At 39.2% G+C, this 22,504-nt stretch overlaps 1 protein-coding gene across 1 annotated transcript in view; it reads right to left on the reverse strand.

The window, feature by feature from the left end:
• Positions 1-298: 298 nt before the first annotated feature.
• Positions 299-22,504, reverse strand: part of ism2a (isthmin 2a) — a 44,796-nt gene continuing 22,590 nt past the window's right edge. Inside the window, exons 4-6 of the mRNA XM_051722283.1 lie at positions 20,366-20,503; positions 15,483-15,551; positions 299-5,481 (exon numbers count right to left, since the gene is read on the reverse strand). Coding sequence (XP_051578243.1) covers positions 4,964-5,481; positions 15,483-15,551; positions 20,366-20,503 — 725 coding nt within the window. The 3' untranslated portion in view covers positions 299-4,963. The remainder of the gene's footprint in view (positions 5,482-15,482; positions 15,552-20,365; positions 20,504-22,504) is intronic.

A 22,504-nucleotide genomic window follows, 5' to 3' on the forward strand; every position in this document is an offset into this window, starting at 1 on the left:
TTAACTCCATCATGATCAAATTAAAATGACTGGTGCATGTGTCCGTTAGCTGTAGCAGCTGTCCACTCTCTATGTTTTTATGATAATTAAAACTTTAATTTGCAATTTTATTAGTTGTGCTACCATTTACATTACATTCTTTTGGTTATTAATAAAAAATAAAAGATTTGGTTGTAACAAGCTTCAAGTATTATTGCGGGAGGATCAAAATTAAAATGCAGTTCACATTAGCATTATGTTCTGTGTAAAACTGTATTTTTTAGACATCTTTTACTATGATAGCAATGATAGACATTCATCAGATTTATACATTTAATTTCAACAAACTCACAACTAAAATCACAAACTCACATTCAAACGTCACATATTTAGGCTACAAATATAAATCAAGCACACATGACATTTTCAAAGTTACATTTATTATATCTGGCCACAGAGTTCTTGATACAAAGAAAGATGACAGTTGGCTAAAAAAAATATATATATATTATTGAAGTAGAATGGTGTGTGGTATATGGCACTTTCCTTTTCATAGAACAAAGATCCCCAAAAGGACGTATCACTTAGATTTATATAGTGCATAAAATTATTTGACTGTCCACTTCATAGCAATGAGTTACAAAATAATCAAAAGCAATAAATACTGTACAATGATAAATCTAAGGGGTCAAAATGACATGCCAAAACTTTACATTACATAAAATATATTTTTAAAAATATATTTTTTTTATTCATCCCTTTAAAATAATAACAGAAATAAAACAATGCTGGTAAATTGTATATTACAGGTATAATTCAATATATGATTGTATATACACATACAGTAAATATATTCAGTTATCTGTATTAAATAAAGTGCCTTTCTTCTTGAATTCCTGAAAGGTTATGCATCATATAATCAAATGTACCTAGAAAATGTGTATAACTTGTGAAATTTAACAGTTGGTATTGTGAATTAGAATACAGTAAGATACTAAGATTCCCAGTTGAGGTGTACATTTGGGCCTTTCTGAATCCGACATACCTTGAATTACTGCAGAGGACTTGATCAAGATAAACATTATAAAAAATATTATAGATCATCAGGCCAAAGTCAATAGTCAGCCAACTACACATTGTGACTAAGGATTTGTGCAATTTGAAAGAACCCCTACACATACAGTACCATAAAACTCATGAAATCTAAGTTAGTACCATTGGAAACAAATATACAATAACTGCAAGCAAAGGATTTGAATGCAAGTAGATTCTAGCATTCTCACAGCTGGACCGCATAATGTTTTGATGGCTGGCACTTATTGTTACCCAACGAAAATATCTTCATGGTTTTGCTCAGATCTGACAGTGATCATAAGCTATGCTGATGTGTGCAAGGCAGGGGTGCCCAATCCTTCTCTTGAAGATCTTCTTTCCTGCAGAGTTTCATTGCAACCATAGTCTTAACACACCTGCCTGTAATTTTCAAGTGAACCCGAAGACCTTGATTAGCTGTTTCAGTTCTAGCAGTTTATTTAGAGTTAGAAATTAACCTCAACTGAACAAGAAGAATGATCTCAAGAAGCAGGACTGAACGACAATGGTGTAAGGGCCATACAAAATAAATGCTTAAAATACTGAGCCACGATCCATGAAGCACAAATCTGTAGAATCACTTTATGAGTTTCCAAGCTTTTGGGCAAATGCATTGTTAATGAAAATTTTACATAACAGAAATATTGCCTGGATCCACCAAGGAAGTGAAGAGGAAGTCCAAACCAGCACTAAAACCCAAAATTATGTAATGGCTTTTGTATTTGAGCACCTCAAGATCACAAAGCATTGGAGAATGGGCTCTTAAGAAATGTAATGCTGGGTCTTTAAAGTATATAACCTGGAATTTGAACCATGAACCTTGAAGTTACTGTAAAGGTTCAATAGCCTCACTCAATGTGTCTGCCACACTAAACCTTGCAGAATAATTTTAAATGATTAATTAATCCAATAAAAAAATTCTGAAAGCAGTTTGATGTTTTCATGGTCCTGACACCTTGTCAGGTTGGGTTTCTGTCTGACGGCACCGTGGCATCATCGTCCCGTCTGTCTCGTGTTTCATGTACGTTCTTTGTGTGAGCGCACGGGTCCGGTTGTTAGTGACTTCCGTGCGTGAGTTACCGCTGTGTGCGATCCGGTGGTGTCACGGTCCTTTCACCTTGTCAGGTTGGGTTCTTGTCTGACAAGGACCGTGGCATCATCGTTCCCTCTCTGTCTTGTGTTTCGTGTCCAGGTTCGGTTTGGTTTGTGTCGGGATCTGGACACTCATGCTCCATGTTCTGTTTGTTTTGTTCCAAGCATCTTGACGTTTTCACCCTCATGTGTTTAAGGTGCCGCTGGCATGCGGAATCAGCATTTCCATGGGAACCCTGATTTTTTCCATGGGAATGCTGTTCATTCCAACATTCAGCTACGATCGGCACCTGCCCCTTGTTTGTTAATGCCTATATTAATCCCCTCATGTGTCATGTCCTTTGCTGGATTGTCTGATTGAATGTTAAATGTAGTTCAGTGTTGACTGAATGTCTTGAAGTATTGTTGTTTGGTATGAAGTAACTAACCTCACTCTCTCTGCCTAGTTGGTCCTGTCTCGTGTATCTGTTGGTTGCCCACGTTTCGGGTGTGTGGTTGCCTTCCAGTTCACTGTGTGTCAGCTGGGTTTCCACGGAGGATACCTCAACTTTGCTCGTGTGTCGGGAGCCCTGCCCTGCTGGGCATTGTTCTGCACCTCACTAAGCTTCAACGGAGTATTCCATGAATCTATTCCTGACTTCCACAACGCACACACTCGTTCTACGAAAACACTTTTTACGGATTGCCCCTTGCCATGGCACGTGCGCTTCTCAGTCATCCCTCCCCGCTGCTGCAGCCGGGATTCTCGACATCCACAGTGACTGCTCATATCTATTGTAAATAAATCCTTTGAACTGTTCCTCTGCATTTGGGTCTGCTTGTCTCGCATCGCTCCTTACAGATGTATTGTAAGGAATGTTTATAGGAGTATTTTATGCTTAAAGTCACACAGTAAGACATCATTCAAGGTGGATGTTTCTATTGCTACATGGAATTGTCATCTGTCAGTGGTTGTTTTTGGAGTCAAATCACCAGCATTCTGTTTCAACACCTCACAAAGAGACAGATCATGATAAAGACCCATGCTGACAAGAAAGGCTTAGGTCCTTCAAGCAACATCTCAGGTAAGCCTCTAGGCTTTGACTGGGATTCAGGAATGAACCAAGATGTTGAAAGACCACTTGTATTTAGAGAGATGTTCGTTCACATCCAAAGTGTTGCCCCTACCTTTAGAGGAAGACTTCAATCCATCAGCCAAACTCCAACAACCCCTACACCGGTGTCAAGCGGGTGTCTCATATTGCATTCAGTACAAAGCTGGGTTGTGTTGAAAGAAAAAGAAAAAGAAAAACAGAATGGGATCCAATAATACTTAAGATTTTAAATAACAAGCCTCCCATTGCTAAGGGATGTCTTCTCAATGGCAAGTTAAAAAATTGGCAAATTTTGCTCTGCTGAAAGGTATGTTAAAGGTCAAATCATTATGCATAAATATCTTGTCCTATGACACAAGGTCTGTGTATATTTGGAGTAACAATATACAGGAACTATTCTCAGAAATATGTTGAATCGGTGTGCAAGTGACACTGGGGCTTGTGTTTGATTTGCTTGGACTGATCTTGCCTGGACTGGAGCGAGGCCAAGATTGAGCTTCAGGTCTAAGGCAACAAAATCGGCATTCTGTTGCACTTTGAATTTCTCACGATTTTAGCAGCTTTATTTGAATTCCTTTAATGGCAGATCTAAGTCTTTGAGGACACTGGAGAAAAACAAAACGCAAACCAATGAAAATAGAGTAAACTTTGTTCCAGAAAATGCCATTTTAGGACCTTCAATGAACATTGTTGGAGTGTGCAGCACGTAAGCAACGTCAGAGAAAAAAATAAAATAAAAACAAAGAAAACTGCATCACAGTCTTCCAGTCTGGGCTCTTGACCAACATGTTAAACCAGTGTTATTGTAGGTCAGCTGTACACAACAGTACGTGACAGTATATCAGCCTTAGTCCCAATCCAGATGTTACTTTCAATAAATCTCTAGGCGTATCTCTAGAAGTACATATTTAGTCACAGCTAATTAGTCTCTAAACCAATGACAGTAAAAAGAATGTTCAAGGTTCATTTTTAAAATAAATTCAGTCGACAGCATTTGTGGCACAATGATCATTACCACAATTATTAATTTCGGCTTGGCCCGCGCATATTTAAAAAAAAAACAACAAAACAAAACGCACAAATCTCGTTTAAAGTAAGACACTTATAATGCATGTGAATAGAGCCTATCCATAAATGTTAAAATACACACTGTTTTAATAGAAAAGCCAGAAAACGTAAATGTTGTACACGTTAACGTGATTTATGTCATAAAATCAGGAATTTACAGGCATTACTGGTTTACCAGATTACAACTAAGTTGTAAGATAAACATTTATACAGATAAGGTTAGTAAGTGAATGTACCACATTAAAATCATGTTAACACATAATGTTTACGTCTTGTAGCTATATTTTGAAACAGTATGTATTTTGACATTTATTACATGGCCCCATTCACTGCCATTGTAAGTGCCTTACAGTAACCATGATTTTTATTTTTTATAATGTACAAGGGACGAGTCAGAATTATTTGGTGTGTGTGGTCATCAACATAAGGCCACAAATGCTGTTGCTTGAGCTTAACTTAAATTAAACCTGGAACATTTATTTAAGATCTGTAAAAGAAGTGATCCAATCAGCATTAACATTTTGAAAAAACTTCCATATAGTTCAGTAATGCACCATAGATCACTCCAAAATTAATTAAATGGTTGAAAAGTTGATATTGCAAAGACAATTTGTGAGTCAGAACCCCTCAGGACTGGATCAGTACTCCCTGGCCTCTTCTAGTTCATTCATATACACGTCCTCCTGAGGGTTTTCAGTACACTGTATACCGTTGTTGGGAGGCCTAACCGAATGAAAGCGGCTCCAGTCTCCTTTACACAGGATCCAAGGGAGCACGTCCACTTTGTAATGAAGCTCTGGGGAAAACTCTGTGCTGATGAGGTTGGGGGCCCCGGCCCCTTTACCTCGTGTGATGAGCTTCATGTGATCATCATAGCAGCAGTGCTGAGCCGCCAATGTGGTGCTGTCAAAAGAGAGCATTGAGCGAACACAGAACTTTGCAGAGGGCTTGTAGATGTCCAGCCTCTCTTTGGGGCTACTGGCGTCACGCCAGCGATACGTCTTTTGCAACTTCTTATCGAAAATGTTGACAGCATTGTAGACCACCTCAGATGGGTAGACACAAGGGCAGTTGGGTAGTTCAGTCAGGACCTGGTGTAGGTATTTCTGGAGAAAGTCATTCTTACAGTTCAGCCACTTCTCACAGCTGTCGACATCTATATTTTTTAAGAAAATATATCAGTTTAGATAAATAATACATTTAGACCAAAAAGTTTGTGCCATTAAAGGGACAGTTCAGCCAAAATTAAAAAAAAAAAAAAAATTATCATCATTTACTCACTCTCATTCCAAACCGGTAATTCAACGAAAGTGAATGATGACTGAAGCTAACATTCTGCCATATCCTTTTGTGTTCCAATTTACATTTTTGGGTGAACTATCCCTTTAAAGGACTTGTTAAACTCTTTCAGTCTTTACCAATAGCTGTACATTCCCACCAAAAAATCGATAAAATTATTTGAAAAGCTTTAAACATCAACACATCTTGTATGCTTACAAAAGATAAAATATATACTGCAAGCTGTGGTCATGTTGAAACATAGTCATTAGAAACATTTACAGTATGTTCTATTGTGAATTATTAGAAGAAAAAAAAATACTAAACTAAAATACATTAAAAAAAAAAACTACTAGCACTTTATCCACTTGTGTTTCCGAACTACTTTCATCAATATTACGGTTAAATGAAAAGAGCTATTACTTTCAATGTTCTGTGCCAAAAGTGGGAGACCGACAAAAAACTCCAAAGCAAATAGTAGGGCTAATGGAAGAGGAGTCTTTACTTCGTGGTCTCAGTAACACTCTCTGTGGAGCATTTGTGAAAAATGTCAGAGATCTTTTACAGTCTAAACTGCTTTCCTAGTGTTTCGAGCAATTACCATAACAACATGAAGAAACATGTTTTGAAGTGGGCATTAAACTAAATAAAAATGAAGACAAATCAATAAACATTTCAACTAATAAAAATAGCACTCAAGAAGCTTGAAAGGCAATTAGCTGAAGACTCTATTGAGAGGATATTCTTCAAAGTGCAGCATAATACACAATGGTCAAGCTCCGACAGCACAGCTTTCAAACAGCGCTGCCGAGTATGCATGTAGCGAATCTCCGCTCTCTCCCTAACAAAACGGACAAACTACATCTCAAGTTCTGCTGCCTTGTGCTTCACAGAAACCTGGCTGAGTGAAGCCATTCCGGACAACACATTACATCTGCCAGGCTTCCAGCTGTTCTGAGCAGATCACGTTGCAGAGTTAACGGGGAAAACGAGAGGCGGTGGAACATGCTTTTACATCAATGAATGTTGGTGTACAGATGTAGCAATGTTTGTGAAGGACTCCACAAACAAAAGGGAAGGAGGACACAGGGAAGTGTGTTTTTCCAGACTCAGGTAAGGCTTTTAATCGGCCACTTCAATGCTTTACAGCTTCACAAACTCAACAGTTTCAGAGGCACGTAGGCACTCAAACTCATTAGCTTCACGAACATAACCACATTAGCTTCACGAACATAAACACATCAGCTTCCATGAGTACTGTAGGCTCCCTTGTGCCAGACTCTCTCTGCCTCTCTGCTGGTGGCGTGGCCATTTATATGCCGCTCTCCCCATGCTCACTGGAATTAGAGACAGGTGTTAGACATAATCTAGCTCAGGTGCAAATGCCCTTACCGCTTTCCCTCTCTCTGGACGGATGCTCTACCACGCCCCAGTCTTTATCAGCTGTAAGCTTTTCTACTCGCCATGGGAGTTTTCCTTGTTTATTCTGGTGAGTGTTTATATTCCTCCACAAGCGTGTGTGAGCACAGCGTTACAACAGCTGGCTGATCAGATTACAGACACGGAGCAACCATACCCGGACTCACTTATTATCATTCTCTGCGATTTTAACAAATCCAACCTCACCCGTTAACTGCCAAAATACAGACAGCACATTACATGCCCCACCAAAGACAGAAAAATACTGGATCACTGCTACATAACATTAAAAGGTGCATATCACTCCCTAGAGCAGCTTTGGGACTCTCTGATCACTGTCTGGTTCATCTTCTTCTCAACTACAGGCAGAAACTAAAATCAGCTAAACCCGTATTAAAGACTGTAAAAAGATGGACCAATGAAGCAGAACTGGAACTACAAGCCTGCTTTGACTGCACTGATTGGAGTGTTTTTGAAACTGCAGACACCAGTCTGAATGAGCTCACAGATATTATAACATCATACACTATATTGCCAAAAGTATTCGCTCATCTGCCTTTAGATGCATATGAACTTAAGTGACATCCCATTCTTAATCCATAGGGTTTAATATGACGTCGGCCCACCCTTTGCAGCTATAACAGCTTCAACTCTTCTGGGAAGGCTTTCCACAAGGTTTAGGAGTGTGTTTATGGGAATTTTTGACCATTCTTCCAGAAGCGCATTTGTGAGGTCAGACACTGATGTAAGACGAGAAGGCCTGGCTCGCAGTCTTCGCTCTAATTCATCCCAAAGGTGCTCTGTCGGGTTGAGGTCAGGACTTTGTTCAGGCCAGTCAAGTTCTTCCACACCAAACTCGCTCATCCATGTCTTTATGGACCTTGCTTTGTGCACTGGTGCGCAGTCATGTTGGAACAGGAAGGGGCCATCCCCAAACTGTTCCCACAAAGTTGGGAGCATGGAATTGTCCAAAATCTCTTGGTATGCTGAAGCATTCAGAGTTCCTTTCACTGGAACTAAGGGGCCAAGCCCAGCTTCTGAAAAACAACCCCACACCATAATCCCCCCTCCACCAAACTTCACAGTTGGCACAATGCAGTCAGACAAGTACCATTCTCCTGGCAACCGCCAAACCCAGACTCGTCCGTCAGATTGCCAGATGGAGAAGCGTGATTCGTCACTCCAGAGAACGCGTCTCCACTGCTCTAGAGTCCAGTGGCGGCGTGCTTTACACCACTTCATCCGACGCTTTGCATTGCACTTGGTGATGTATGGCTTGGTTGCAGCTGCTCAGAAATGGAAACCCATTCCATGAAGCTCTCTATGCACTGTTCTTGAGCTAATCTGAAGGCCACATGAACTTTGGAGGTCTGTAGCGATTGACTCTGCAGAAAGTTGGCGACCTCTGCGCACTATGCAACCTCAGCATCCGCTGACCCCGCTCTGTCATTTTACGTGGCCTACCACTTCGTGGCTGAGTTGCTGTCATTCCCAATCGCTTCCACTTTGTTATAATACCACTGACAGTTGACTGTGGAATATTTAGTAGCGAGGAAATTTCACGACTGGACTTGTTGCACAGGTGGCATCCTATCACAGTACCACATTGGAATTCACTGAGCTCCTGAGAGTGGCCCATTCTTTCACAAATGTTTGTAGAAGCAGTCTGCATGCCTAGGTGCTTCATTTTATACACCTGTGGCCATGGAAGTGATTGGAACACCTGAATTTAATTATTTGGATGGGTGAGCGAATACTTTTGGCAATATAGTGTATATCAGTTTCTGTGTGGATATGTACATTCCTACTAGGCCTTATTTAACATTCAACAACGACAAACCATGGTTTAGGGCAAAACTCAGACATCTTTGTCATGCCAAAGAGGATGCTTACAGAAGCGGTGATAAAATATTGTATAATTAGGCCAAAACCACACTGACTAAGGACATTAATGTGGCTAAAAGAAGCTACTCTGAGAAGCTGAAAAACACGTTTTCAGCTAATGACCCTGCATCAGTGTGGAGAGGCCTGAAAGACATTACTAACTTCAAGACACCATCCCCCAACACTGTAGGGAATCAACAGATGGCTGATGACCTGAATGTGTTTTACTGTAGATTTGAAAAGCCCAGTCTCACATCACACACCCGCTCTGACCTTCACTTCACACAAACACCAACACCTCCTGCATCATATTGCATCATATCCTGCAACATCTGGACAGGCTAGGGACATATGCAAGGATCCTTTTTGTGGACTTCATTTCGGCTTTAAACACCATCATCCCAGCTCTCCTATGGAATAAATTAACTCAGCTCTGTGTTCCCATGTCTATCTGTCAGTGGATCACCAGCTTTCTGACGGACAGGCAGCAGCTAGTGAGACTGGGGAAATTCACTTCCAGCACATGTACGATCAGCACTGGTGCCCCCCAGGGATGTGTGCTCTCCCCACTACTCTTCTCCCTGTTTACCAATGACTGCACCACCAAGAACCCCTCTGTCAAGATCTTGAAGTTTGCAGATGACACTACTGTCATCGGCCTCATCCAAGATGACGATCAGTCTGCATACAGAAGGGAGGTTGAACGGCTGGCTCACTGGTGCAGTCATAACAACCTGGAACTCTTATTGTGTATTTCTATATATACTTGTATTTTCTATTGGCTTTTTTATTGGCTTGTTGCTGTATTGTTTGTGCACTGGAAGCTTCTGTCACCAAGAAAAAGTCCTTGTTTGTGTAAGCATACATGGCAATAAAGCTCATTCTGATTCTGATTCTGATAATACAAACAATATAAAAATACCACCACTATTACAGTTTTACAGTTTACAAAAATTACCACAGTACTACTATGAGCTTTTGAAAATGGTACCATAGCAATAAAAAATTTTTTTTCAATTGTTATGTTATGGAAGTACTCTGCAGTGCCATAGAAATACCATAGTACATGCAAATAGTATGTCACATTAATATGGAGCATCTTTCAGTGCCATGGTATCAAAGTACCATGGTATTTACAATTGAAGTCAGAAGATTACACACACCTTAGCCAAATACATTTAAACTCAGTTTTTCACAATTCCTGACATTTAATCATAGAAAACATGCCCTGTCTTAGGTCAGTTAGGATCACTACTTTATTTTAAGAATGTGAAATGTCAGAATAATAGTAGAGAGAATGATTTATTTCAGATTTTATTTCTTTCATCACATTCCCAGTGGGTCAGAAGTTTACATACAATTTGATAGTATTTGGTAGCATTGCCTTTAAATTGTTTAACTTGGTTCAAACATTTAGGGTAGCCTTCCACAAGCTTCTCACAATAAATTGCTGGAATTTTGGCCCATTCCTCAAGACAGAACTGGTGTAACTGAGTCAGGCTTGTAGGCCTTCTTGCTCGCACACTCTTTTTCAGTACTGTCCACAAATTTTCTATCAGATTGAGGTCAGGGCTTTGTGATGGCCACTCCAATACATTGACTTTGTTGTCCTTAAGCCATTTTCCCACAAATTTGGAGGTATGCATAGGGTCATTGTCCATTTGGAAGACCCATATGCGACCGAGCTTTAACTTCATGGCTGATGTCTTGAGATTTTGCTTCAATACAGTGCATCCGGAAAGTATTCACAGCGCTTCACTTTTTCCACAATTTGTTATATTACAGCATTATTCCAAAATGGATTAAATTCATTATTTTCCTCAAAATTCTACAAACAATACTCCATAATGACAACGTGAAAGAAGTTTGTTTGAAATGTTTGCAAATTTATTAAAAATAAAAAATGAAAAACATCACATGTACATAAGTATTCACAGCCTTTGCCATGACACACAAAATTGAGCTCAGGTGCATCCTGTTTCCACTGATCATCCTTGAGATGTTTCTACAACTTTATTGGAGTCCACCTGTGGTAAATTCAGTTGATTGGACATGATTTGGAAAGGCACACACCTGTCTATATAAGGTCCCACAGTTAACAGTGCATGTCAGAGCACAAACCAAGCCATGAAGTCCAAGGAATTGTCTGTAGACCTCCGAGACAGGATTGTATCGAGGCACAGATCTGGGGAAGGGTACAGAAAAATGTCTGCAGCATTGAAGGTCCCAATGAGCACAGTGGCCTCCATCATCCGTAAATGGAAGAAGTTTGGAACCACCAGGACTCTTCCTAGAGTGGCCGCCCGGCCAAACTGAGTGATCGGGGGAGAAGGGCCTTAGTCAGGGAGGTGACCAAGAACCCGATGGTCACTCTGACAGAGCTCCAGCGTTTCTCTGTGGAGAGAGGAGAACCTTCCAGAAGAACAACCATCTCTGCAGCACTCCACCAATCAGGCCTGTATGGTAGAGTGGCCAGACGGAAGCCACTCCTCAGTAAAAGGCACATGACAGCCCGCCTGGAGTTTGCAAAAAAGGCACCTGAAGGACTCTCAGACCATGAGAAACAAAGATTGAATTCTTTGGCCTGAATGGCAAGCGTCATGTCTGGAGGAAACCAGGCACCGCTCATCACCTGGCCAATACCATCCCTACAGTGAAGCATGGTGGTGGCAGCATCATGCTGTGGGGATGTTTTTCAGTGGCAGGAACTGGGAGACTAGTCAGGATCGAGGAAAAGATGAATGCAGCAATGTACAGAGACATCCTTGATGAAAACGTGCTCCAGAGCGCTCTGGACCTCAGACTGGGGCAAAGGTTCATCTTCCAACAGGACAACGACCCTAAGCACACAGCCAAGATAACAAAGGAGTGGCTATGGGACAACTCCGTGAATGTCTTTGAGTGGCCCAGCCAGAGCCCGGACTTGAAGCCGATTGAACATCTCTGGAGAGATCTGAAAATGGCTGTGCACCGATGCTCCCCATCCAACCTGATGGAGCTTGAGAGGTCCTGTAAAGAAGAATGGGAGAAACTGCCCAAAAATAGGTGTGCCAAGCTTGTAGCATCATACTCAAAAAGACTTGAGGCTGTAATTGGTGCCAAAGGTGCTTCAACAAAGTATTGAGCAAAGGCTGTGAATACTTATGTACATGTGATTTTATTTCCCATTTTTTATTTTTAATAAATTTGCAAAGATTTCAGACAAACTTCTTTCACATTGTCATTATGGGGTATTGTTTGTAGAACTGAGGAAAATAATGAATTTAATCCATTTTGGAATAAGGCTGTAACATAACAAAATGTGAAAAAATGAAGCGCTGTGAATACTTTCTGGATGCACTGTATATCCACATAATTTTTATTCCTCATGATGTCATCTATTTTGTAAAGTGCACCAGCCCTTACTGCAGCAAAGCACCCCCACAACATGATGCCGCCACCCCATGCTTCACGGATGGTGTTCTTCAGCTTGCAAGCCTCACCCTTTTTACTCCAAACATAATGATGGACATTATGGCCAAAGTTCCATTTTGTTTCATCAGACCAGCGAAAATTTCTCCAAAAAGTAAGATCATTGTCCACATGTGCACTTTGTAGGGCTTTACTGGTTGTTTAGATCAGTGTTACTATCAGAAATAATTAGTAATTATTTCTTTAGTTATTAATTAATAATTAAATTAATTAATTGAATCTAACTCATTAAAACCTCATATGGGGCTCCAGTAAATGTAGTGTGCAACGTTTAGGAGCAAGTTTGGTTATTAGCAATAATTCATAATTATCAAAGATAATTATTAATTATTAAAATCAATAGAACATTGATGAGAATCAATGTTAGCTTTTTTTTAATCCTTTAAATCAACAATTATCAAAGATATTCGTTAATTGTTAACATCGATGAAACATTAATTAAAATTAACACTAGCTTATTGAGCATTCAAATTCAACAATCATCAAAGATAATTATCAATTATCAAAAATCAATAGAATATTAATAAGGATTAACATTGACGGGGCACCACCCTGGAATTAGGGACTAATAACCAGATGGTAAAACAGTCTCAATATTAGATTGTTTTCTTAGGAAAATCGACATCCGAAGAATATCGATTTTCGGGAAAAAAAAAAAAAACAATGAATGAAGGTTTGAATCCGAGCACTGACATCCAAAACACTTCTCTTTGTAATATAAACAAGGTTTATTTAAGCAGTAATATCAATTAATAATTAATACAATGCAGTCAATAAACTTCTGACTTACAACTACAAACTAAACAGTGATATGATTAGATATGGAAATAAAATAATCCTATAACACATAAGGTGTGTGTGTGACAGTTTGTGTGTGACCGTGTGTGTGTGTGTGTGTAAGGAGGGACACGCACAAAATGGCAGACGTGACTCTCGTGGAGAGTATGTCACGCGAGACTTCCGGCCATGGAATATGACCGCGAATGGGGGCGGAGATGGCATCTACCAGTTACCACCTGTATCCGCTTGTACGATAGCTTAGGGACAAAGCTGGGCTTTAGCATTTAAGCTATCTACGAGCCAAAATGTGTGCCAGAATGTTTGTGAGGGGTTGCGTGCCTGCATGTGTGTGTGTGTGTGGTTAGTACGAGAGAGAGAGAGAAGTGACAGCCCTAAAGCCGATTTCGTGATCGTGGGAGAGAAAGCAGCTGTTTAGTTCATCGCTCACAGACGCAGTGGACGGCTCGTAAACAGTCCCACATACTTTGACTATTTCATGGATGAACTCAGTTTACCTGTCTCACCCGCAATGGCGAAATTGCGCAACAGTCCAATTTGGTTGGACCACAATACAGCAAAACAAAATCATGATAATTAATACCCTGAGTATTAATAATGAGCGGACATGGCGGTCCGTAAACTGTACAAGCAAAAACCTTGAAACACAAGAATAGCACACTATAATATTCTATCTTTGCCCAGACGTAAACCTCTTACTTGAATCGCATGAGGACACAGGTAGAATGTGTTTTCCTTCGTCCTTTAGCTCTGACCCGGTTCCTTGAGGCTCGGATGATGACGGGAGGCCGTTTCCTCGCTCTGTCGGCGGGCGGTACGGTTGTTGATTCTCGGCAGGCTGGCGGAGATCTCAGAAATGTCGACTTGATTGAAGATGGAAGAGAAATCTTTAATCTCTTCACTTCTGTAGGCAAACGGATGAAGATGCGAATTGCTCGGCGGTCTCCTTCGGATCCGTTAGAGTGTTCGGTGGAACACAGAGTAATCTCAACTTGTCCAGCGCGATGGAGATTGTATGGCTACAGTTTCAAGTCAGACGTTACTTCCTTGTGCCACGAGGTTGCACCTGAGAGAAGCGATAAACTACGTCTATACTCGGTGAACAAAGTCGTTGGAAGCAAATTCTGGGAGCATTTCAGAGGTATTTCAACTCCTGATGATGTCATGTTTGAGGGACGTTCTGTTGTGTGCCTCATCCAATAGGAGTTGAGAGTTTGATCTTTTAGTGAGCAAGGCTTCATGGGATTTGTAGTCTTTTTGGACTCCCTTTGTTTGATTTTGGCGCGATTTTTATCAGTATAATTTACGACTTGGAATGTGGGGGCTTGAGTTAGGTTTTTACGACTGTGTTAGGCCTGCCTTTGTCTTCTATCTGAATACATGAGGCCCAACAACTTGCAAACTGTAGTCTGGCTTTTTTACGGCGATTTTGGAGCATTGGCTTCTTCCTTGCTGAGCAGCCTTTCAGGTTATGTCGATATAGGACTCGTTTTACTGTTGATATAGATACTTGTCTACCTGTTTCTCCAGCATCTTCACAAGGTCCTTTGCTGTTGTTCTGGGATTGATTTGCACCAAACTACGTTCATCTCTAGGAGACAGAATGCATCTTCTTCCTGAGTGGTATGATGGCTGCGTGGTCCCATTGTGTTTATACTTGTGTACTATTGTTTGTACAGATGAACGTGGTACCTTCAGGCATTTGGAAATAACTCCCAAGGATGAACCAGACTTGTGGAGGTCCACAACTGTTTTTATGAGGTCTGGGCTGATTTTATTTGATTTTCCCATGATGTCAAGCAAAGAGACAAAGAGTTTGAAGGTAGGCCTTAAAACACATCCACAGGTACACCTCCAGTTCAGTACACCTCCTATCAGAAGCTAATTGGCTAATTGTCTAAAGGCTTGACATCATTTTCCAAGATGCTTAAAGGCAAAGTTACCTTAGTATATGTAAACTTCTGACCCACTGGAATTGTGATATAGTCAATTAAAAGTGAAATAATCTGTCTGTGAACAGTTGATGGAAAAATTACTCATGTCATGCACAAAGTAGATGACCTAAGCAACTTGCCAAAACTATAGTTTGCTAATATTAAATATGTGAAGTGGTTAAAAAATTTGTTTTAATGACTTCAACTTAAGTGTATGTAAACTTCTGGCTTCAACTGTGTATCAAATAGCATCACTGTGACACTGCCGTAGTACTTTTTTTGGCTATGTATGTTTATAAATCATACTGTGCTGAATAAACATGCATACTCTGTGCTCAACACCCCAGACATACACAAACAAAACTCAACCAACCTGAGCCAAAAAGCTCTGTGCTGTTTGCCGTTTCATGAGGAGTTGGTTCTGTCACAGGAATTAAGTCATCTGTAGATGTAAGAGGGACAGATTTAAAATGAATATGTAAAGAAACATACAATATGAAAAGTGTAGACTAGCTGTATTGGTTCAACTGGAGACCATCTTAAATGACCAATCAAATCCATCTAATTGACTAGAATAAGGTATTTTGGGGGGCAATTTCATGCAGTTTTCTGGTCACCCATCATGGCTACACTAGTAGTCTACCTTAAACATTTGCCGGTTTAACCAGGTAACAAACCAGCACTGCCCATCTAAAACCATTTAATATTAATTTCAGAGGGAAAGGTCTTAATGGGTCAGTAATTTATAAGGAATTTCATCAGCAAATCTCAGTGCTTGCAGGCTAAAGTGTTAGTTCATCCAAAAATGAAAATTCTTTCATCATTTAGTCAAACTCATGTCATCTAGGATGTGTATGACTTTCTTTCTTTTGCAGAACACAAACGAAGATTTTTAGAAGATGTGGCGAGTATCCCGTGCGCTTCAGCATCGCCCTGAAATTGGAGCCCATTATCCAATAAATCCTGGAACGCAGACTCTGATCAGCCTCACCTGTGATCAATCAGCTGGAGAGGATTTAAACGCCGGAGGAAGAGGAAGACGGTGAGCGACAACTCCAGAGAATATCACTAATACCCTTCTCTGTCTCTTATAAATTCCAGGCTCCAGCGAAGCACCGATCGCAGAGCGGACTCCGGAAAAAGCTTCACTACGCACGAGACTCACAGACACAGACATTGCGGCACGCTCACCACGCCCCTGCACCAAAGACACCTCAAACTATTAAGTCTTAAACTTCTCACTATTGCCACAATCACAATAAAACACCTTGAGAATTGCCTGACTGTGCCTCATTCGTCCTGCCACAAAGAATATCTCAGCTCTGTAGGTCAATTAAATGCAAGTGAGTGGTGATCAGGCCTCTGAAGCTCCAAGAAGCAGATAAAGTCAGCATAAACATAATCCATCAGACTCCATTGGTTTAATCAATGTCTTCTGAAGCGATCCAGTTGGTACTGGGTGAGAACAGACCAACATGTTACTCCTTTTTCACTGTATATCTTGACAGCATTCTCCTTGGCGATCATGATTTCAAGCTTGGTTACACTTCCTACAGCGCCATCTAGCACTCTGTACATGCGTTAAGCACTAGCGTAATCAAGCTTGAAATCATGATCATACCTAGAGACTGCAATGGCAAGATGTACAGTGAAAATGGAGTTACATTTTGGTCTGCTCTCACCCAAAAACAACTGGATTGCTTCAGAAGACATTAATTAAATGATGACTTTATGATGACTTTCTGTGTTCTCTGGAGCTTAAAAGCATTGGTCACCATTCACTTGCATTGTATGGAATTACAGAGCTGAGATATTTTTCAAAAAAAATCTTTGTTTGTGCTCTGCAGAAGAAAGAAAGTCATACACATCTGGGATGGTATGCAGGTAAGTAAATGATGGGAGAATTTTTAATTTTGGGGTGAACAATCCCAGGGACAGTTGGGCATTGTAGTTCTATAGAGTGTGAGGCCAGAGACTATTTAGCAGAGACGAGTCACTTCTATTTAAATGAATGGGAGAAATGGGAACGCCCAACCAAGAAGCTCTAGCACCCAACAGTCAATGGATGTAGAAAGGAAGTCCCACCTTGCAGGTAAAAGAGCCATTTTATATACAAACATCACCTGTCAATCAACTCGCTAACGTACATGCGCATTAGCTATACAAGCCGGGAACATTGTGTGGTTTAGCGTAATATGAAGTCAACATTCGGTTGAGTGAAACGTGATTGATTTATGTGTTAATACACACTGCATTAAAAAAATCAGTAAATGAGTTTAGGCAGAGGGATTATAACACTTGTCTTCCACTGGCCACGACATGATACACAGGGTGAAATACTCGCTCAATTCACTGACTTGTGCAACCGAATTACTCCGTGTTACAGATCCCCGTAATTGGGAGAATGGGATGAGAAAAGCTGACTCTGGATCAGTGGCTCCAGGCAATGTACTACATCGATTGTGTACGCAGAGAAAATGTCTTAGTTTCTAAAAAGATTCTACATTTTTGTTTTATAATAAACAAGTAGTTTGATTCATGAAACAAACCGTTTTTACGACATTTTGGTAGCATTAAAAACTATTCAATTCAAGCTGTATCAACATGTGCCTTTGATGTCCTATGCAATCAGCCAGTGGCGTTTGTATGCACTGTGGATCAACTCAAAACAGGCGTGCACTGAGATGACTTAAGTGAAAAATATTCTTTTATTATCAGACATATTCCTTGAACATGTTAGGCTGGTATTCCCCACTGAATTTTATCCTGACTTTTGAAAAACATTTTAAGTTGACTCTGACATTGTCGATGTCGTACAGCACATGATGACAGATATGATGTAGGTTCAAGTGTTGGACTTTGCTGCTTTAGGTAAGACCATGGTTATGCTTCATTATTCATACTGGCTGCCATGTTGATGGAAAAACAAATCATGCACATTCATGTTATTGATTCTTTATTATAAATATGACGTGAAGACCTACTTTCTAAATATCTGTTTGTTTACTATGTTGTTTTGACATGAGTGTTGTACAGTAGCTAGCATGACCTGTAATGTCTCTTGTATGCAATGCATGGCTTATTTGTGTGGAATGCATAGCATGGCAGAAGAGAAAGTGGCTGTGAGAAAAAAGTAACGCAAAAATAACTCAAAAGAAACATAACACTTTACTTTCCATAAAAAATTACTTTTTAATTAAGTTACTTAAACTTTTAATTTAATTCATATTAACACAATATTCTAACGTGTTACTTTTAAAAGTAACGTTACCCAACACTGATGGAGAGTATGAATAAGTGTAAGTTTTATTTTGTAAGTTAACTTGTGCATTCGTGTGGGCATATGTGGTTGTTTGCCCGTGTGTGCATGGCCGCCCTGTATCAGGGGCTTTTAGACTGAAAGCCCTCATTGATCTGTCATACTGAAGCCAAGTAAACGCCTGCTGCTCTGAAAGAGCGGTTTCATAGTGTATACATTACACAGTCAGGAGGCCAAACTGCTCTTTTCCTAACATGGGTCTGGTGGCCATAGTGTTTGTTGGACTCCTGCGTTCCTGACAGAGATGAATGAGGTTTATTCGTTTTTCCTCACTTTCAGCATAATTAAGAGCCGGATGGAATTAAGATCAAGATTAGAAGTGAGTAGTTAGGCAAATTTGGGGAATGGTATCGATACACAGTGTGCTAAACTCGTTTTTTCAACTTGATTTTCAGTAATTAAATTCAAAGAACTTATTACTACAGGTTGTCACTTGAAAGAGAATTACTTAAAGGCACCTTATATTGGCCTTAGGTGCTCCAGAAATAGGAATATCAGTGAAGGATTGGGGATCTCAATAGAGCACAACAGTCTAAAAATTCCATTCATTTTCTTCAAAGTCGAAATGATTTTTAACGATAAGTTATAAGTATAAACCTTTAAAGACAGATCTACCATGAGCTTCAAAGCTGTAAATTGATGCTTCTGTTGAAGCCAGCAGTCTGCGTTATTTCAACTTTATTTTTTAAAAATTGTGTTTGATAGTGGAAATCCTGGTTAAGAACTACACTGCCCATGTTGCTGAAAAGCAAAGATTCACAAATTAAAGAATCATGTAAAACCAACTGCGGCAATTAAGCTCTGCAGCAACCGGCCATTCACATGACGCACTGTGAATGATGCAATTGAGTTGGTCTCTTTACACTCTCACTTATATACTGTATTTGTGTAGATCCGAATATTTTGCAATCAAACTAAAATATATAGTTTCTATACTTGTAATAAACCACTTTAAATCAATAGTTTTATAGTGCTTCATGGGATTGTAGTTAATGCCCTCATGAAAGATGGTAAATACACAGTCATGTACACTTGTCTCTTTTTTCGATTTTCAAACACTTTTCTGTTTCAAATCAAAGTTTGTAACATTGTGATTCACCTTGGAGCTGGATGGTTCGGTGCATGGCTTAGAACTCTTTTATGAAGGATTTTATGAAACCCCTATGGAAAAAATGAATGGGAAAAGTACTTCCGAAACCATGGCGGCTGAAAAATTGGGCGGGCACTGATGCACTCTATTATAACATTAAATTAAACTAGCATAAAAAGAAGGTCGTTTTAGATATGTCAAATGATAATCACCAAAAATGTAATATTAAGCTGTATCCCAAATTTTTTGTGCAACCCTGTTATTGCATAATTTACCTGCCATTACAAAAAAATTACATTACATTTCTTAAAACTGTTACACCAGAAAAGTAACATAATTTGGACCCTACAGCACAGCAGGAAGAAATAAATCTCATTGCATTTTTTTTATTTTTACACAAATTGAACACAAAAAGCTCATCCTTCAACCCTGTTACCAAAGTTATAGTAAGACAAAATTATCACACAAATACTTTCTTTAATTTATGGGAAATGTAAGTTTATCAGTACCTACAAACCAATACCTCGTCGCAAACTTGATAACAGTTTATATAGGCTACAGGCTTAATATAGGCTGAATATGCAACACTGTTACCTATGTTTGCCATAGTTTTATTTAATGTTTATTGCTAGAGGATCATATATAACTTTAATTAAAAAAAAAAATAAAACAGCTCATATAATATGTGTTTGATGATCAACATTTTCTAAAGCTTCTGAACATTTGTTAAAAAAGAAAAAGGAAAATTACTTTTATCAATTTGATCCACAATATTGGCATTTAAGGTTCCAGAAAACGGGATCTCATTGAAGGATTTGGATGTCTTAATTGAGGAAAGGGGTTTTACCTGGACAACGCTCAAGGTCACATGTCCGTGACTCAGTGGCAGTGCAGGCATAGCCACATGAACGTATCCTCTTCTGATTGCCATGACCACAGGTGACACTACATGGAGACCAATCGCTCCACTCTTCGTCCTCATATTCTGTTGATGAATGAAAGAATTAACAAATGAATGAGGGAAATCTATGACAACTGTCCTGGGACAAGCTTTTCTGTTGATTAAAACAAACTAATTCCTCACGCAGCATGTGGGAATGTTATGCAATGCAGCTCAGACCACAAATTAGTTGGAGTAATAGTAAATAAATTTCACCATACTCTATATAGCAAGCTTTTGAAAGGAAACTCTTCATCTAAAATATTTCAGTTCAGTTCTCGTTCTGAGGTAACACTGAAAGCAATTCACCTGTCCTTCAACTCTTTAAGTACCTGCTATTATTTGAACTCAGTGTGTAACATCCAAAATACTAGGATTGACAATGCAAATCTAAACAGCCAAGCACAGTTAAGTGCATCCCTCTGTTGTTTCCACAAGAAAGCTAATGATGCGCAACTAAATTAATATTGCATATTCCTCTGTAAAATATAATCTCTTTAATGAACAAAATGTGGGCCCTCCTGGCAGCCCAAGCTTGCTTTTTTTCTGGTAATAAATATGTCAGAGGCAAAGTCAGCCACTTACAATTGTGAGAAGCCAGCCAACACAAACACTTCAGCAGGAAGGCAAGGCCTAATAGCTTAGACTCTTTCCAACAATGCTCAATTTCCACCACCATGCTAAAGAGATTAAAGTTTGAGAGCTTTAGAGAGCACTCCATGGTGGTAGTGATGGGAAGAAAGTTAGAGAGAGAGTGGGAGAGAATTGTTTCCTCGCTAATGCATTTTGGCTGAGTTGCTGCATTTGACCAGGTGCATTGCCAATTGAGAGCCCACAGGCTGATGATAAAGATATCCACTCATACTGTCACAGCAAAGAAAACACTGATGACATGCCAGCATCTTTAGATTTGGGTGAAATGTTCAATTAACAACTTTCTCAGAGAGTTATCATCATTAAAAATGACCTATTTATTAAATTAATAAACCTCAATCTTATGAGAATTGATCATAGTTCTTGCATAGTAGCACTGTAAAAACTGATGGGCTGTATGTACTTAAAAAATATAGCCTAGTGCTTCATAATTGTTACAAGCCACTTTTTTAAGTGTATTCCATTTGGAATTTCCATTCCACTTGGAACTTTACTTAAAAAACCTTAGTTTGGTATGCCTACATTTTTGAGTTTCTCTGCAAATGTTTTTACTGCAAAAATGGCACCACACCAAAAAAAGTTTTTTTTCATCCTAAGAGTCTAGGTTTACCCCACCATGCATTTAAAGTTCATACAGATAAGTTATTTTAAGTACTTCCAACTTAAATTCTGAGATTTAGGATTTTTTTCATGTTGACCCAACACAAATGGATTAAGTAAACTTTTTAAGTAGATTTCACTCGATGCTTTCAATTTGATATAGCACTTTTTTTTTTCATGAGTGCACGTGATTTCCCATGGAATCTTAAAAAATTATGTTGGGTTTATTAAACTCCAGACTACTGTTGAATTCACTCAAAATTATTTGTTATGGTTCTTCACTATTCTGAGTACAGCATAAACTCAAAATCTTGTGAAACAAATATAACATGAAATTAGGTAAAGTTCAAAACATACGTTTTTAAGTAAAATATGTTTCATTCAGTTAGCAAATATTTACTGAAGGCAGGAATATATATATATATTTTTTCAGTGTTACCATAGTTTAACTGTGCTATTTATAGTAAGAACATAGTAACCACATGTAAAAGCATGCATGGTTCCTCAATAATATGGCTATACATTATTAAAAAAAAAATATATATATATATATATATATATATATATATATATATATATATATATATATATATATATATATCTTAAACCAAAATAAGGTGGTTTGTTGGTCTTGGATGGTCTGGTTTGCTGGTTTTACCAAGGTTTCGGGTACTTGTCAGCTGGTCAGGCTGGGAGACCAGCTGGCCAACTAGCTAAATCAGCTGAACAACAGCTTGGCCAGGCTGGGAGACCAACTGAATACCAGCTTTTGTTTTATTCAGCAGAGATGTC

The sequence above is a fragment of the Myxocyprinus asiaticus genome, chromosome 17 (assembly GCF_019703515.2).
Source record: "Myxocyprinus asiaticus isolate MX2 ecotype Aquarium Trade chromosome 17, UBuf_Myxa_2, whole genome shotgun sequence".
NCBI classification, from domain to species: domain Eukaryota; kingdom Metazoa; phylum Chordata; class Actinopteri; order Cypriniformes; family Catostomidae; genus Myxocyprinus; species Myxocyprinus asiaticus.